Source organism: Nyctibius grandis, chromosome 4 (genome assembly GCF_013368605.1).
Source record: "Nyctibius grandis isolate bNycGra1 chromosome 4, bNycGra1.pri, whole genome shotgun sequence".
In the NCBI taxonomy this organism is placed as follows: domain Eukaryota; kingdom Metazoa; phylum Chordata; class Aves; order Nyctibiiformes; family Nyctibiidae; genus Nyctibius; species Nyctibius grandis.
Genome location: NC_090661.1, coordinates 55,285,044 through 55,298,072, shown reverse-complemented (window position 1 = coordinate 55,298,072; position 13,029 = coordinate 55,285,044). Strand labels below are relative to the sequence as shown.

The 13,029-nt window shown below is 40.2% G+C and overlaps 1 protein-coding gene across 4 annotated transcripts in view; it reads left to right on the top strand.

The window, feature by feature from the left end:
* Window positions 1-13,029, top strand: part of FBLN5 (fibulin 5) — a 55,760-nt gene that overhangs the window by 28,279 nt on the left and 14,452 nt on the right. For 3 of the 4 annotated variants that reach the window (XM_068398833.1, XM_068398834.1, XM_068398836.1), the window contains 3 exons: window positions 7,799-7,921; window positions 11,288-11,404; window positions 12,363-12,482. In XM_068398833.1, the coding sequence (XP_068254934.1) occupies window positions 7,799-7,921; window positions 11,288-11,404; window positions 12,363-12,482 (360 nt within the window). The remainder of the gene's footprint in view (window positions 1-7,798; window positions 7,922-11,287; window positions 11,405-12,362; window positions 12,483-13,029) is intronic. The other variant, XM_068398835.1, reaches the window with a different exon arrangement.

Sequence of the window (13,029 nt, the reverse complement as noted above, 5' to 3'; positions counted from 1 at the left end):
TGAGCAGAAGAAAGGCAAGTGGTGTCTTTGCTTACAGTTTTTGAAGCTCACCTTCCAGTGGGCACGAGCTTCCAGCTCCTAAGCACCTCTGCTCCTTCTCCTCTTGTCTGCCGGCTTTCTCCCCTGTCTTTCCACCTCTTAAAGTCACTTAGGTTGCCAAACAATCTCCTACTTCCTGTATGTCCACTTCCCCAAACCTGCAGTTTAGTCCTCTCTGGGCAACTTGATTCAACAGATTGTCTGTGATAATAACTTGGATTCTTCCTCTTTATCTTGCTTCATGCTTCATAGAGATGCAATCATTCTACGTGTCCTGAAAAGAAGGTCGTTGGCATGCCCAACATTTTTAGGCTGATGACTCAACACCTTCTAGCAAAAGAATGTTCTCAACATTTTCTAAGTTTTCTGTATGTTTTCTGCAGTTACTACAAACATTACAGGTATAATATCTCTCACTAAAAATCAAATTTATTGATAAAAGTACAAACAAAAAATGAAAAATTGCACATGTGTACATTTAAATCTTTACAACAGAGAAATCACTTGGAAGAACTTACAAATTCCTATCCTCATTTTCAGTAGTTTCACTGGCCAAGGTAGATCTAGTGGCCTAGGAAATGAAAAAAGGTGTAAGATAAGCAGAAAATCTCATGTGTGATGGTTATGGATATAGATAAAAATCACTAAACGTTGAATGATGTTAAATCATTCAATGAAGACTGTAAGACACCACTTTGACCATATAATCTGCCTTTTTTGTGACACAGGCCATAGAACCTTACCCAGCAATCGGTGTTTCAAGCACATAGTTTTTTGCTACAGAATATTTCAAAGAAGAAATACTGTTTAAGTATAAGGCCCTAAAGTAATGGAACACCTACCATGTGATTTATTATGTTTTTCAGATGGTTAATCAGTAGTACTACTGAAGTTTGTTCCTTATTTTTATTTTGAGTTTGTCTTGTAAATGCTGAATTTCATCACATTGTCTTTTGCTACTTTAGTGACCATCTCCATCTAAAAACTTTGTTTCCATGATGTTTATAGATTACAGGCAAATATACCTTGAACCTTTTCTTAAATAGTTTATTAAATGAAGCATTGTCTTGCTCTGAGACAAATTTTCATGACTTGAATTACTCTTTGGAGATTTCCTGGTCTCTTTGCAATATTGCTTTTTGAAGTTTTGACACCAGAAAAGTATTTCAGTAATTATTTTACTAATGCATATACAGTGGTAAGAACAATTTCCTGTGTCTACTCAGTGTTCCCACATTTATGCTTGTCCTTTCAGCAACACTGTGTCATGAAAAGTTCGTGTTCAAGTGATTATCTTTAATGACCCCAGAGCTATTTTCATGACCAACATTTTTTACTCTTGATACACGACCTTGCATTTGTCTGCCTTGAAATGCACTTTCAAATGTGCCCACCATACCTAGTAAATTACTTTTATATAAAAGTGCTCTTCACTTTTTAGTTCCTAACTCCACCAGCTTGAGATCCTCTGCATTTTATCCCAAATGGGGAAAACAGTGGACCAAAACCAGATCCTCAGAATCCTGTAGACACTCACAGCATGATTCCACATTTATGATTCTCTCTTGAGATTTCTAGTCTCCTACTTTCAGCCTCTTTCATTTGAGAAGTATTGAATATGTCTGGTCTTAATTCAATGGATTAGAGTATTGTTTTTCTTTTTATGCTGTGATTTCTTGTGATATTATTGATCCAAATGAGAGCGGCCTCAGTCCTGCATTCTTTGTGGACATGAGTCAGTATAAAAGATCACTACATCTTCTGATAAGAATTAGCTTCCCTGGTGAGATGTGGTGTTGTGCTGCAGTTTGACATCTAGGTTTTCTTTCTGACTATATTAATATGCTGCCCCATTTTTTGTATACATGGCTTTTAAATTATTTCATTTTTTTTAAATTTATGGCAATGAATTAAAAATTTAATTCATTGTTCTATGATGTGGCTAAATTTTAAAGAATCCATGAAGATTACTGCTAGCTTTTACAGATAATAAAACACAAAGCCAGTAATTTGCATGCTAAACACGATTAGTTAATTTATTTATTTTGACATTGTAAGTGATATCTATCCAGTCACCAGGCATCCTGCCATCCATTAAAAATAATACAATCCGTACCAATAAAAACAAAGCATCAGCACATCACATCCCACAAAAGGCAGTCAGTCAGCCAGAAATATAAAACACCACTTTCTCCACCCTTCCAATTCCCAAATGAAACCTCATTGCCCCAGCCACCTCACCTCTGTCAAAATGTCAAGTAAACAGAACATCACACCCCAGGGTTGCTGGACCAAACCACCACAGCCATAATTTTTTAAGGCAGACACACTGAGCTGAGAGATGTGGTTAATTTTGGAGTATTCAGGCTCATGCTTTTGCAGTAAGGGCCTCCTGACAAATGCATATGGAGATGCCTCCTACCCATTCTCCCACTCAGTCAGTAAACCAAAGATCTTTAAAACTCATGGCTTCGAGCCATGACGCTCTGGGTTCATTCTAGGTGGTATTTCTTAGGAGGCAGAGAGCAGCGGTCTGGATGGGCCATGTGGTTGCTCTCAGTGTTCAGTTGGGAAGTAACAAAAAGTGAATCGTTCCCACTTCAGGTCAAATTTTAATTTCGTTCTGGACTTCTGCCTGAACTTCTGCTCTTGGAACTAGCAGTGGGAGCAGTAATGTGAACACAACAACTGGAAGGATGGATGGGGAATATAGATGACTGCTAATTTGATAGCACGCTGCCCTGCCTAGGTTCCCTAGTGTGGTTTTAAGTGCTGAACAGTGGCTCTCTCAAAATCAGGAGCCTCTAAGGAGTCACCCAGAGTGACTAGTCACCTGGGAAAATTTGGGCTTACTCAAAATGATCAGGTCTTACAATGATCTTTAGCATCCTCTTGTTTTCATACGTAATTTCACAGCAACAGTGCCAGTCCTGTCTGTAAGGGTAAGAAAAGGTGTGGTAGCTAGATAACTCTTTCAGTTTGCCACTGATGGGTCAATGGTTCTCTCCCTGTTTCAGTAACTACTGGAAGCTTTGAGATTCAATGCATCATTAGGATAGGACAGTAACACTGTGAATAGCATAGACGAAACGAGTTTAGCTGAAAGAGCCTTTGATGCCTCTGAGGTCTCCTAGTAGAACATAATGCTTTCCGAATTATGGTTAATTTTTTAATTTAGATCTCCTTAGCCAACGTAGAGGTTGCACAAAATTTCTGAAAAAGTCATATCTTTAAGTGTTCATATAACAGGGGCAGGTTGTATTGGGCTATATGAAGGACTACAGGTCAGAAATATCTGTTACCTGTTCTTGCTTCTGTCTTGTTGAGTGGTTGCAGGCTAGTCCTTTAAATTCTTGGTCCTGAATTTCACAGTTAAAAACCAGGGGCACTGATACCTATCACCAAGTGGGACATTGCAGTGTTTCATAGTACAGTTTGATTTATATTAGGATTTGAACGCTTCAAATAAAAATGGGCTAATTGTGAACTGTCTCCGTATATAAGAGGACAAGCCCTGCCCTGAATAGTCTTAGATACCAAACAGTGAGGGAGACTGGACTACGACAGATATTTTGTTCAAATAAGATGCAGGGCATTGGAAGATGAAGAGCAAGGACTAATTCCCACAGGCACATGAGCTACAGTGTGGTCACTGCTGCTGTACCGGTTCCTTGTCCTGTATGGTAACTACTTTAGTCTGTTTTCACTGAGGACGGATCTAATTTATATTTGCTTCTTAGTTCACCTCATGGCGATTCCTCTTGTAGCCACATTCTGAGTAATTTAGCCAAAATTGCAGATTAGGTATCCAATAAAGCTAGCTATTACTAAAACCTAGACTTGGTCTTGGGATGCAGGTAATGTTTTCTAAGGATCTTAGCAACAAAAGGTATTAAAAGCAGGTTCAGTATAATGAAAGCCATCCTTGGATATCAGTGATGGTTGACACCATCTGATGTTTTCATGGTATGGAGGCCAAAAATCATCAAATATCACAATCTAATAATGCTTTGAATAGGGGGCAGTGTGGTTTCTAGGGTTTCCTGCTAGCTTGCTTCACTTAGTAACTCTTCTGCTCTCCAACTGATTAGACTTTACTTCAGGGCTCAGACAAGTCATTGCGGTATTTCTTTCCATGGTGAAGACTGCAACACCAGTTATCCTGAGTCAGAGGCACTCTTCCAGGCTCCAGAGAACTGCATCTCAGGGACTTCTTAGCCACATGCGCTACCCTTACAATCCTTACAGTCCTTACAATCGAATTTGTCTTCTCTTCTTTGAACCTACAAAATGATTGACAATTTAGTATCATGTACATTTAGCATCACAGTTCTACTCTAGGGTGGCTCAGGAACTCTTACAAGGGCAGAGATGGTACGAATGAGCTTTGAAGTTATATTCCTAGGGCATGAACACACCTAAGATTTATGTTTGAATGGGACAGAAACAATAAGCTGTGCAACCAGAATAAGAAATGATTTACACATTATTGAATAGCTGTCAGGTTGTTTCCACTTGCAATTTTCTACTCAACCAAAAGTGCCCTGGGAGCGTTTTGATATAGTTTCTATGCTGGCACTTAAGTCTAGTGAATCCATTATAGGCAATCTCTTGAAGTTTGTGGCTAGTTTTCTCCTCAGTGGAAGTAAGTTGTTTGTTTTTTTTCCCTGTCACATGTCTAGTTTTGACTTTATCAACCACGCCATTTCTTTCTGTATGCCGCGCTGTGTAAATGGGCTGACCAAGGCATCCTTTGTCTCTCAGTTCTGATATTCTTCAAGAAGATACCTATGGGTAGCCAACTGTTGCACTGACATTCTCAGTGTGAAAATATCAGCTTTCAGTTAGTGAGCCCATGTAATGTAAATAACCCCTGGCAAACAGGCTGGGATTATACTATCTGAACTGAGAAGGCTGCTTGCCAAAAGTAATTGATTGGACTGCATTGACTGGGCCTGTCAGAGTTTAATGGTGCATTATGGTGAGGGGCAATCTTAAAGAAAGCCAGAGACACGTAATATAGAACTGGGTGTGTGCACTCAGGCCCAAGCAAAAAGATTTGATGCCACCAGGAAAGTTGTTTATACCTGTTGGTTGCATAAAACTTCATTAATGAAGTCAATGAGGTATCATTCAGTGTAAAACATGGGGGGTCAAGGTGTTCTGCATAGACAACTTCAGGTTGATCAGGTTTTCTAGGGACAGCAGAAACATCACAGGTAGCTTCTGTTGTAAAGAATTTTGTATTCAAATGGAAATATGTGTCCAATAGCACCAGAAAATGTGAAGACTGGGAGTAAGCAAAGAATTCTGCTTGGTAGATAGCAAATAAAGAGGATCCATGTCTTATTTTCTTTTGAGTAATTGTACTGCTGCTCATACAACTACTGCAAAGATGACTTGGGAACAAAACCAATCCCGTAGCCACCCATTGCTTTTGGTGAAGGATGCAGTTGTACCCCTGCAAGAAAGATGCACCACAGAAGAGTGGAGGATCTGTAGTCTTCAAACAGCATTGCTACCATATGTGGTGGTAAGACCCTGACCCTCATTTTGTCTCCACTGTGCTATTAATATTACTGGAAACAGGGAGCATGGAGAATGAAAATCTCCTTTTTAAGCTTGGAGTAGCCTAGAAACAGCAGAATTGGCCAGATCCCAAGATCCCACTCCTAAAACAATAAGAAAACATGACAAATAGAAAGCTTTTTCATTTAGAAAACATTAATGTCATTCTTATTAAATTTATGGTTAGATAAAACCTGTGTTTAAATACTACCAATTATGTGCAATATGCTCTATGAAGGGAGGATCCAGAATTTTTAGCCCAATCACAAAAGCGTGAACTGAACAACATATCTTATGTACCTATATCATAGAATCATAGAATAGTTTCAGTTGGAAGGGATCTTTAAAGGTCATCTAGTCTAAGCTCCCTGCAATGAGCAGGGACATCTTCAACAGGATCAGGTTGCTCAGAGCCCCATCCAACCTGACCTTGAATGTTTCCAGGGATGGGGCATCTACCACCTCTCTGGGCAACCTGTGCCAGTGTTTCACCACCCTCATCGTAAAAAATTTCTTCCTTATAGCTAGTCTAAATCTACCCTCTTTTAGTTTAAAATCAATACCTCTTGTCCTATTGCAACAGGCCCTACTAAAAAGTTTGTCCCCATCTTTCTTATAGGCCCCCTTTAAGTACTGAAAGGCTGCTATGAGGTCTCCCTGGAGCCTTCTCTTCTCTAGGCTGAACAACCCCAACTCTCTCAGCCTTTCTTCATAGGAGAGGTGCTCCCTGTATAGTCTAGACTTTTTATCTTACTCCTTTCCCACTTCCTTCACTATTTTGCCAACCTTTCCTCTGGCCAATAAAAACGTGGGAAATGATTTCCGCCAGAGTTAATTACCTCTAAACATGCCGCTCTTGTTATCTTACCAGCTTTGACTCACAATAAATTGCTCTGGTACAGATTTTGGCAAGATAAGAACTCTAGACTCTCTCCATATATATAATATGTATGTGTTTATTTACATATCCGAACATGTTAGATACGTTGCTGTGGTAGATTGGATCAGTTATTTCATGACTGCTGGGATTTTGCAGCCGACTGGCTGTGCTCGGTGCCTCGGAGGCAGAGACCGAGACAGAATTCCTTCCCTCTGCTGCCTGCTCCAGCCCAGTGCGTTTGTGAGATACTTTCAGACATGACCTGACGAAGTCTGGGTTAATAAGAATCAGGGAGGGATCAAGGGAGTAGCATTGCTCGGGTGACATAGTACTTCAGCAAAGGCCAGTGCACAGTATGTTAGAATAAAAAATAGTTTAGGTATCAATAAATAAAACATAGAAATGTGAGCTGGCTGAAAAAACAACAAATTTATCTTTTGATATTTCCATTTCTGACATCTAGAGGCACACCTGATGCCAGAAACATCAGGGAAGAGATTGAGCAAGGAGGGGTTCAAACTGAACTTATGACTCTGAAAGGCATTTTTAATCAATTAGGTTCCAGGGTCTTGGCTTATATAAATGTAGGAATGCTATTCACCTCCTTTGCTGCTAAAAAAAAAAAAAAAAAAAAAAGAGCCCCCAACAAAAACACCCTAAGGGGTTGTAATAAAAAGCCAAATATATTAAAAACAATAAGGATGGTTTAAAAAAATTAAAAAGAAAAGAGTTTTATTGTCAGGAAATTGATTCTAGGGAAGTATACATTTTTTTTTGTCAGGTAAAGGTTGATTTTCGTTGAACCTTCTGTCAGAAAAATTACAGTGAGATAATCTGCAGTGGTGGGGGTAGGAAGTAATCTTTTTTATATGTCTGAGTTGTGTTTGTACATCTCTGGAACTCCCGTTCATCTCTTTTACTCCACAGTGGGGTTATATAGCCCTTTCAGCAGCCTTTCCCTAGGGCTGAACACTGCCCTGTAGCATGGAAATGGCAGTTCAGTGACAAAGCAAATGTGGAAGTAATAAAAAACTCAAGGTAATGCAATCCCTTTCTTGAGGAGCTCTGAGAAACACTGGGTCATCTGCAAAAGGGAGAGATTTGATGAGCACCCTCAGTTCTCACTGCCCTCAGACATTTATTCTTATGATTTTTACTTCAGGTTATGGTCATTCTCTCTACACCACCACCACACTTTGGTTCCTCGCACAGACCCAGGGTACACATTGTGAGTGCAAGTCCCTGTACAGTGTGAACAATCTTTTGTTGTTGCCATTTCTATCATTTTCTTGTTGTATTTCTGTGTTGCAGATGTGGATGAATGCGCTTCAGATTCTCACCAGTGTAACCCCACCCAGATCTGCATAAATACTGAGGGGGGCTATACGTGTTCCTGCACTGAAGGCTACTGGCTGTTAGAAGGCCAGTGTTTAGGTAAAAACCTCATGCGATATGGTATTTGAGCATCTGTGTATGGGTATCTGTGAATAGCTGAAATAATGTCCCTGAGCATCTTTGTCCAGTACACGGTTAAACCTTCGGCTACGTGGAAACTAACATCTTTCATCTTTGTAAGTGCCAACAGTACGCTTGGCAGGGAGACTCTCTTGCAGAACAAAACTGTAGATGTAAATGCCATATGACTAGCATCCATGTAACACATAGGATTTTCATATTCCCACTCTGAAGGATTCCTTTTCACATCAGATCAATCACAAGCATGTATACAAAAAGATTTATTCCCAAACAGACCTGTCCTTTCCACACGGTGACAGTGTGGACCCGAAGGGATCAGTATTTGATATCAAGAAACAGGTCAGGAAATCCCTACATTCAACCAACCCTTTTGCTTGGAGGTGAGAAAAAAATTATCTCTGAACTGGATGCTGTTTCAGTAGCTTGCAAGCAGTTTTATTTTGATTTTATTATTTTCCTTGCAGCTATGACCTGTTCATCCTCTTAGCTCAGCCCTGTTGAAAAAAACATCCCTCAACAAACAGCACAGGAAAACCTCCCAGCTCCTCTCTCCTCCAGCTCATTCCCCTCACTTGAGAGACCCATGGGATGATGAAGTAGATGTTAATTTTAGGTACACAGACAGGACCTAGGAGATAGGATATAACTTTTTGTTTTTAAAGTTTGCTTGTTATTATTTCTGTCCTCTCGGTGCAGGCTGTGTGCCTGCCAGCTCTGCGGAGCTGGACCGTCCTGTCACAACACCTCCGCTGGAAGGAGAACAGGCTTTCCCTGCCCACTCATCCCTGGAACCTCTCCAGTTATTTTCCAACTTTATCCTCCCAAGTACCAATTCCAGTGAAGGACTGACTCACGGCTGCTTCCCTAACTGCTGCAAACAGCTGCTGTGTAAATCACCTGGCAGGGACAGAGCTGAGCCTCATCCAAGCTCGGGTCTGGGCAGCCGTAGCCTCTTTGGGGAGTCACTGTCTTGTACCTCCCCTGGGATATGAAGTCTCCAAGCCCCCTGCTCCTTAATCTCTGATAATTCCTCTTCTCTTGGGAAAAAAAAAAAGCTTGTGCCAGGGGTTGTACAGGCGTACGTGATGGGGTGGGGATGAGGGAGTGCAGGGAGGGGGATTCTGCTCCACATCACCTGTTTTGTTACCCATTTACTTCTCCCAGTTACAGCCCAAGCAAAAGGGTTGTGTGCAGCATTCAGGATTTGGACATGGATCTAAAGTACTTTATTGCTTGATGGATATACCAGAGAACTAACATGGCTGCATTGCTGAATTGATTTGAGTATCTGCTTATGCTATTTAAAATAGGCAATAACATCCCAGTGTTGCCCACTTTAAGTAATCGTGGGGTGGATTACTACAAGACAATGCAAAGAGCCGAAAGCAAATTGTGTTTAGAGTTGCAATATTTTTCTCTACGTGTCAAAAAGTCTCAGTTTTTCATACTTTCCACTGGCCTTGGAGAAGTGATTTTTGCTGGCATAAAGCAGTAAAAGACCATTTACTGTCATCAGAGGGTTCAGTTGGGTTTTAGAGACACGTTTTTTTTGGTGCACTGTTAGTAAACCACAGTTACAAAAAGCTACACTTCTACCTGTTGTAATTATCCCAGTAAAGTTTGTACAGGAGGAGCCAGTACAGCAGTATCCACATGACCCACTCACAAGAAGCAGCCCTATAAAAATCCTTATCCTCAAAATGCAGCACTCTTGAGATAACGGTCCTGCAAAAGCCAAAGCATGTATTTAAAGTTATGCATTGTGTCAGTGAAATGAAATATACGTTTACTTAAAACCCATGTTGCTTTTTGCAGGATTTGGGCCAAGCCTACTGCTGGTGTACATGCCATAGCCAATCCTGGCCCTTAAGTTATCTTGCTATTTAGAATGCAGTGGGAAATAACAGCTAGTAAGGGCAAAACTGAGTGTCAGTGTCCTTGTTATTGCACACAGCAAGAGTATTTCCAAGACTTTTGACATTATCAGAATGGTTTCTTGAGACTTTCTATGGCAAAACTGCCCCAACGAGGCCAACAACATGAACTTGAATTGCAGGATGTAGCTACTTATACAACAGATTCACAACATTGTTCTTTTTATGGTATTACCACATCGTGTAAATGTTCAAGTCGTTCAAGAACCCAGTTTCCCAACACATTCTTAATATTTAACATTAAAACAGGAAGCAGCCAATTTAACTAACAAATAATGAACTGCTGGAATTCATGCAGATATATATGTATACATGTGAACCACCGGGAGAATAATGTTATTTTGATTTTCATGTGTGTTGGAACCTATGGTGGGGATCATTCCACCAAAATCTCTGCCTTCCTGCTTTGCTCCTGGCGAACTGACTGGAGATAATACACTTGGTTTTCTACTGCCCAAACTTAACTTCAAAGCTTTGAGAGTAGCCATTAAAAAAATCTCCATAAATCAAAGCCAGTTGATACCACAGGAAATGTAAAGCCTTGGAAAGGACAACTACTCCAGGTGTTTCATTCCAGTTCTTAGTCCAGGGGCAAAATTCTTCTAGCACTTTACCATCATACATATCTTATGGCATTTTCTTGTGCTTATAGCAGTCAGTTGCATGTATCGCTAATGCTGCAATTCAGTCCAAACTGCTATTTTGGCATTAAATTTACTGTTTACATTTTAGAGTCTATAACTTGTCAGTTAAAATCCATGTAAAATGTGAATCACAGAATCGATCAGGTTGGAAGAGACCTCAGGGATCATCGAGTCCAACCGTTGCCCTGACACCACCCTGTCGACTAGACCATGGCACCCAAATGTGACTATTCGGGAAAAAAGGTCTTTAAAGAAGATCCTCTCTAAAAAAGAAGTATTTAGTAACAAATACTTATTGCTTTTCTAGTGAGTAGCTTTGGTATACGTGGAGGTAAAAATGGTTTCTATCTTGATTCTGACAAAACTTTGTTACACCATTGGCTGTGCTTGTGCTGACGGACTGTGCCAGCTATCAGGTATGCTTCAAGGTAGCTGCTTAAAGGGACTGACTCTGGGCTTCCTGATGACAGCACATTAAGCTGAAGATTACAGCCATGACAATCAGTTCCTAGGACACACTGATGGATGTCAGCTGTGGATAAAAACACATTACTACATTCTTCTGGGGACAGATGTATTTTAACTATAGCTCTGGGTCTGAACACCTGAAAGGTTGGCTGTTATATCCGTAACCAGTATGCTGGGTTATTTCTGTGTTATTACTATCATTGACTCAGTGAGTTTGCTGCTTTGTACCTGCATGTGAAAATGCAGACCACTCTACTTTTCATCTTTCACATCTATAGATATAGATGAATGTCGCTACGGCTACTGCCAGCAGCTGTGTGCAAACGTGCCCGGTTCCTACTCCTGTACGTGCAACCCAGGCTTTACCCTTAATGATGACGGAAGATCATGCCAAGGTACTGTGTACAGTAAACCATGACTGAAATATTTGGTCCCAGACCAGCAATACCGTTAAAATTTTCTTAGTTTTTAGAATACAAGTAACCTTCCCAACACTGCTTCTGAAAATGTTCATAGGTTTGTCAACCCAAGATATTTCTGTAGTTTCACAGTACCTCAGAGGGGTACAGGTGCAATATGACCAGTGTATCAGGAGAAATATGCACAGAGGCCCAAGCCCCCTAAAATATAATTACTTAATGCACTAAAATTACCAGTTTAGGCACTGAATTTACTTTTAAAACCTGAGGCTGTGTGACCACCTGAGACAGGAAAACTCTGCCAGCTCAGTAAATTAGATCTGAGTCTCCCAAGTTCCAGACTAGGGTCCTGAGCATTAGACCCCCTTTTGCTGTGATGTACTACCTCAATCAAAGTCAACACAACCTCTTCATAAAGCCTCTTCCTAGCTAAGCAGGGAGCATCTTCCCACATGCTGCAGGAAATGGGCTGTCCTAATGATGTCCAGAAGCTGCTAGTGTCCTAAAAAGGAAAAAAATTGGTTTTGTCTTAGCCCTAGGTTTCCATGAGAACCGTTCCTCATTGCATTATCTTCCTCAGGAATATCCTGCTACATTTTGTCTCAGGTCTGTTATGACAAAATCAGTTCAATGGTTTTAAAATTGCAGGATAAAGACAGAAGCATTTGTAATAAATATTTCATCCCCATCTTCCATGTTATTTTTTTGATTGAAGACATTCCCAAAATGCTTCATTTTCACGCATGTTTTGTTTCCAACGTGCTATTTCCAGGCATCAGCCTGAATCCCCAGAAACAATAATGACTTGGTTATATTTTTTCAGAACAAATCGTTCTGATTGTACAGCTAATCTCTTTGAAATGCTTTAAAGTAATGAATTGAAAATAGAGTTTGGGGAGAAGTCACTGATGCATTGGGCATTGGTTTCCCATAGATATGAACGAATGTACAAGCCAAAACCCTTGCACTCAGACCTGCGTCAATACCTATGGCTCTTTTCTCTGCCGCTGTGAACCTGGCTACGAACTGGAAGCTGATGGAGTTAACTGCAGTGGTAACTGTCTTTAGTTATTTATTGTTTTGGTTTCTTTAATTATATTAAGTTTTCTTTTTCCAATGTATTGTTTTTTTACATGCTTTTAAAAAAGTTTTTTGCCTTGGTCCATGGTTAGCAGCAGGATAGCTGCAACTCATATGATCTTTCCAGTTAAAGCACACAGCAAATACCCAGAAAATCACAATAGAGGAGGGCTGCAAGTGGTTTTAAAGAAATAGCTAAATATTAGAAAGCTCCATAAGATAACAGCAAAACATAAGAAAATGCTTTGTAATACTGAACAGGAAGCTTTATTAGAGCAAGTAAAGTAGGGATAGTCCTAGAACATTCTTCCATGATTAAAGAAATACTTCATATAAAGCACTTTACCATTTGTCTGTTGAACGCATATATTCCTCTTGCTCTTACGATTGCACACTTCTGCCTGAAACCTCCCCCAGTTTCCCCCGTGTGGCTCTGGCTACACTTCAGAAACAATATATGGTTTCTTAGTACAGCTATTGCTAATCTGTCCAGCACATAGCAGAAGAAACTGTGCTTATGT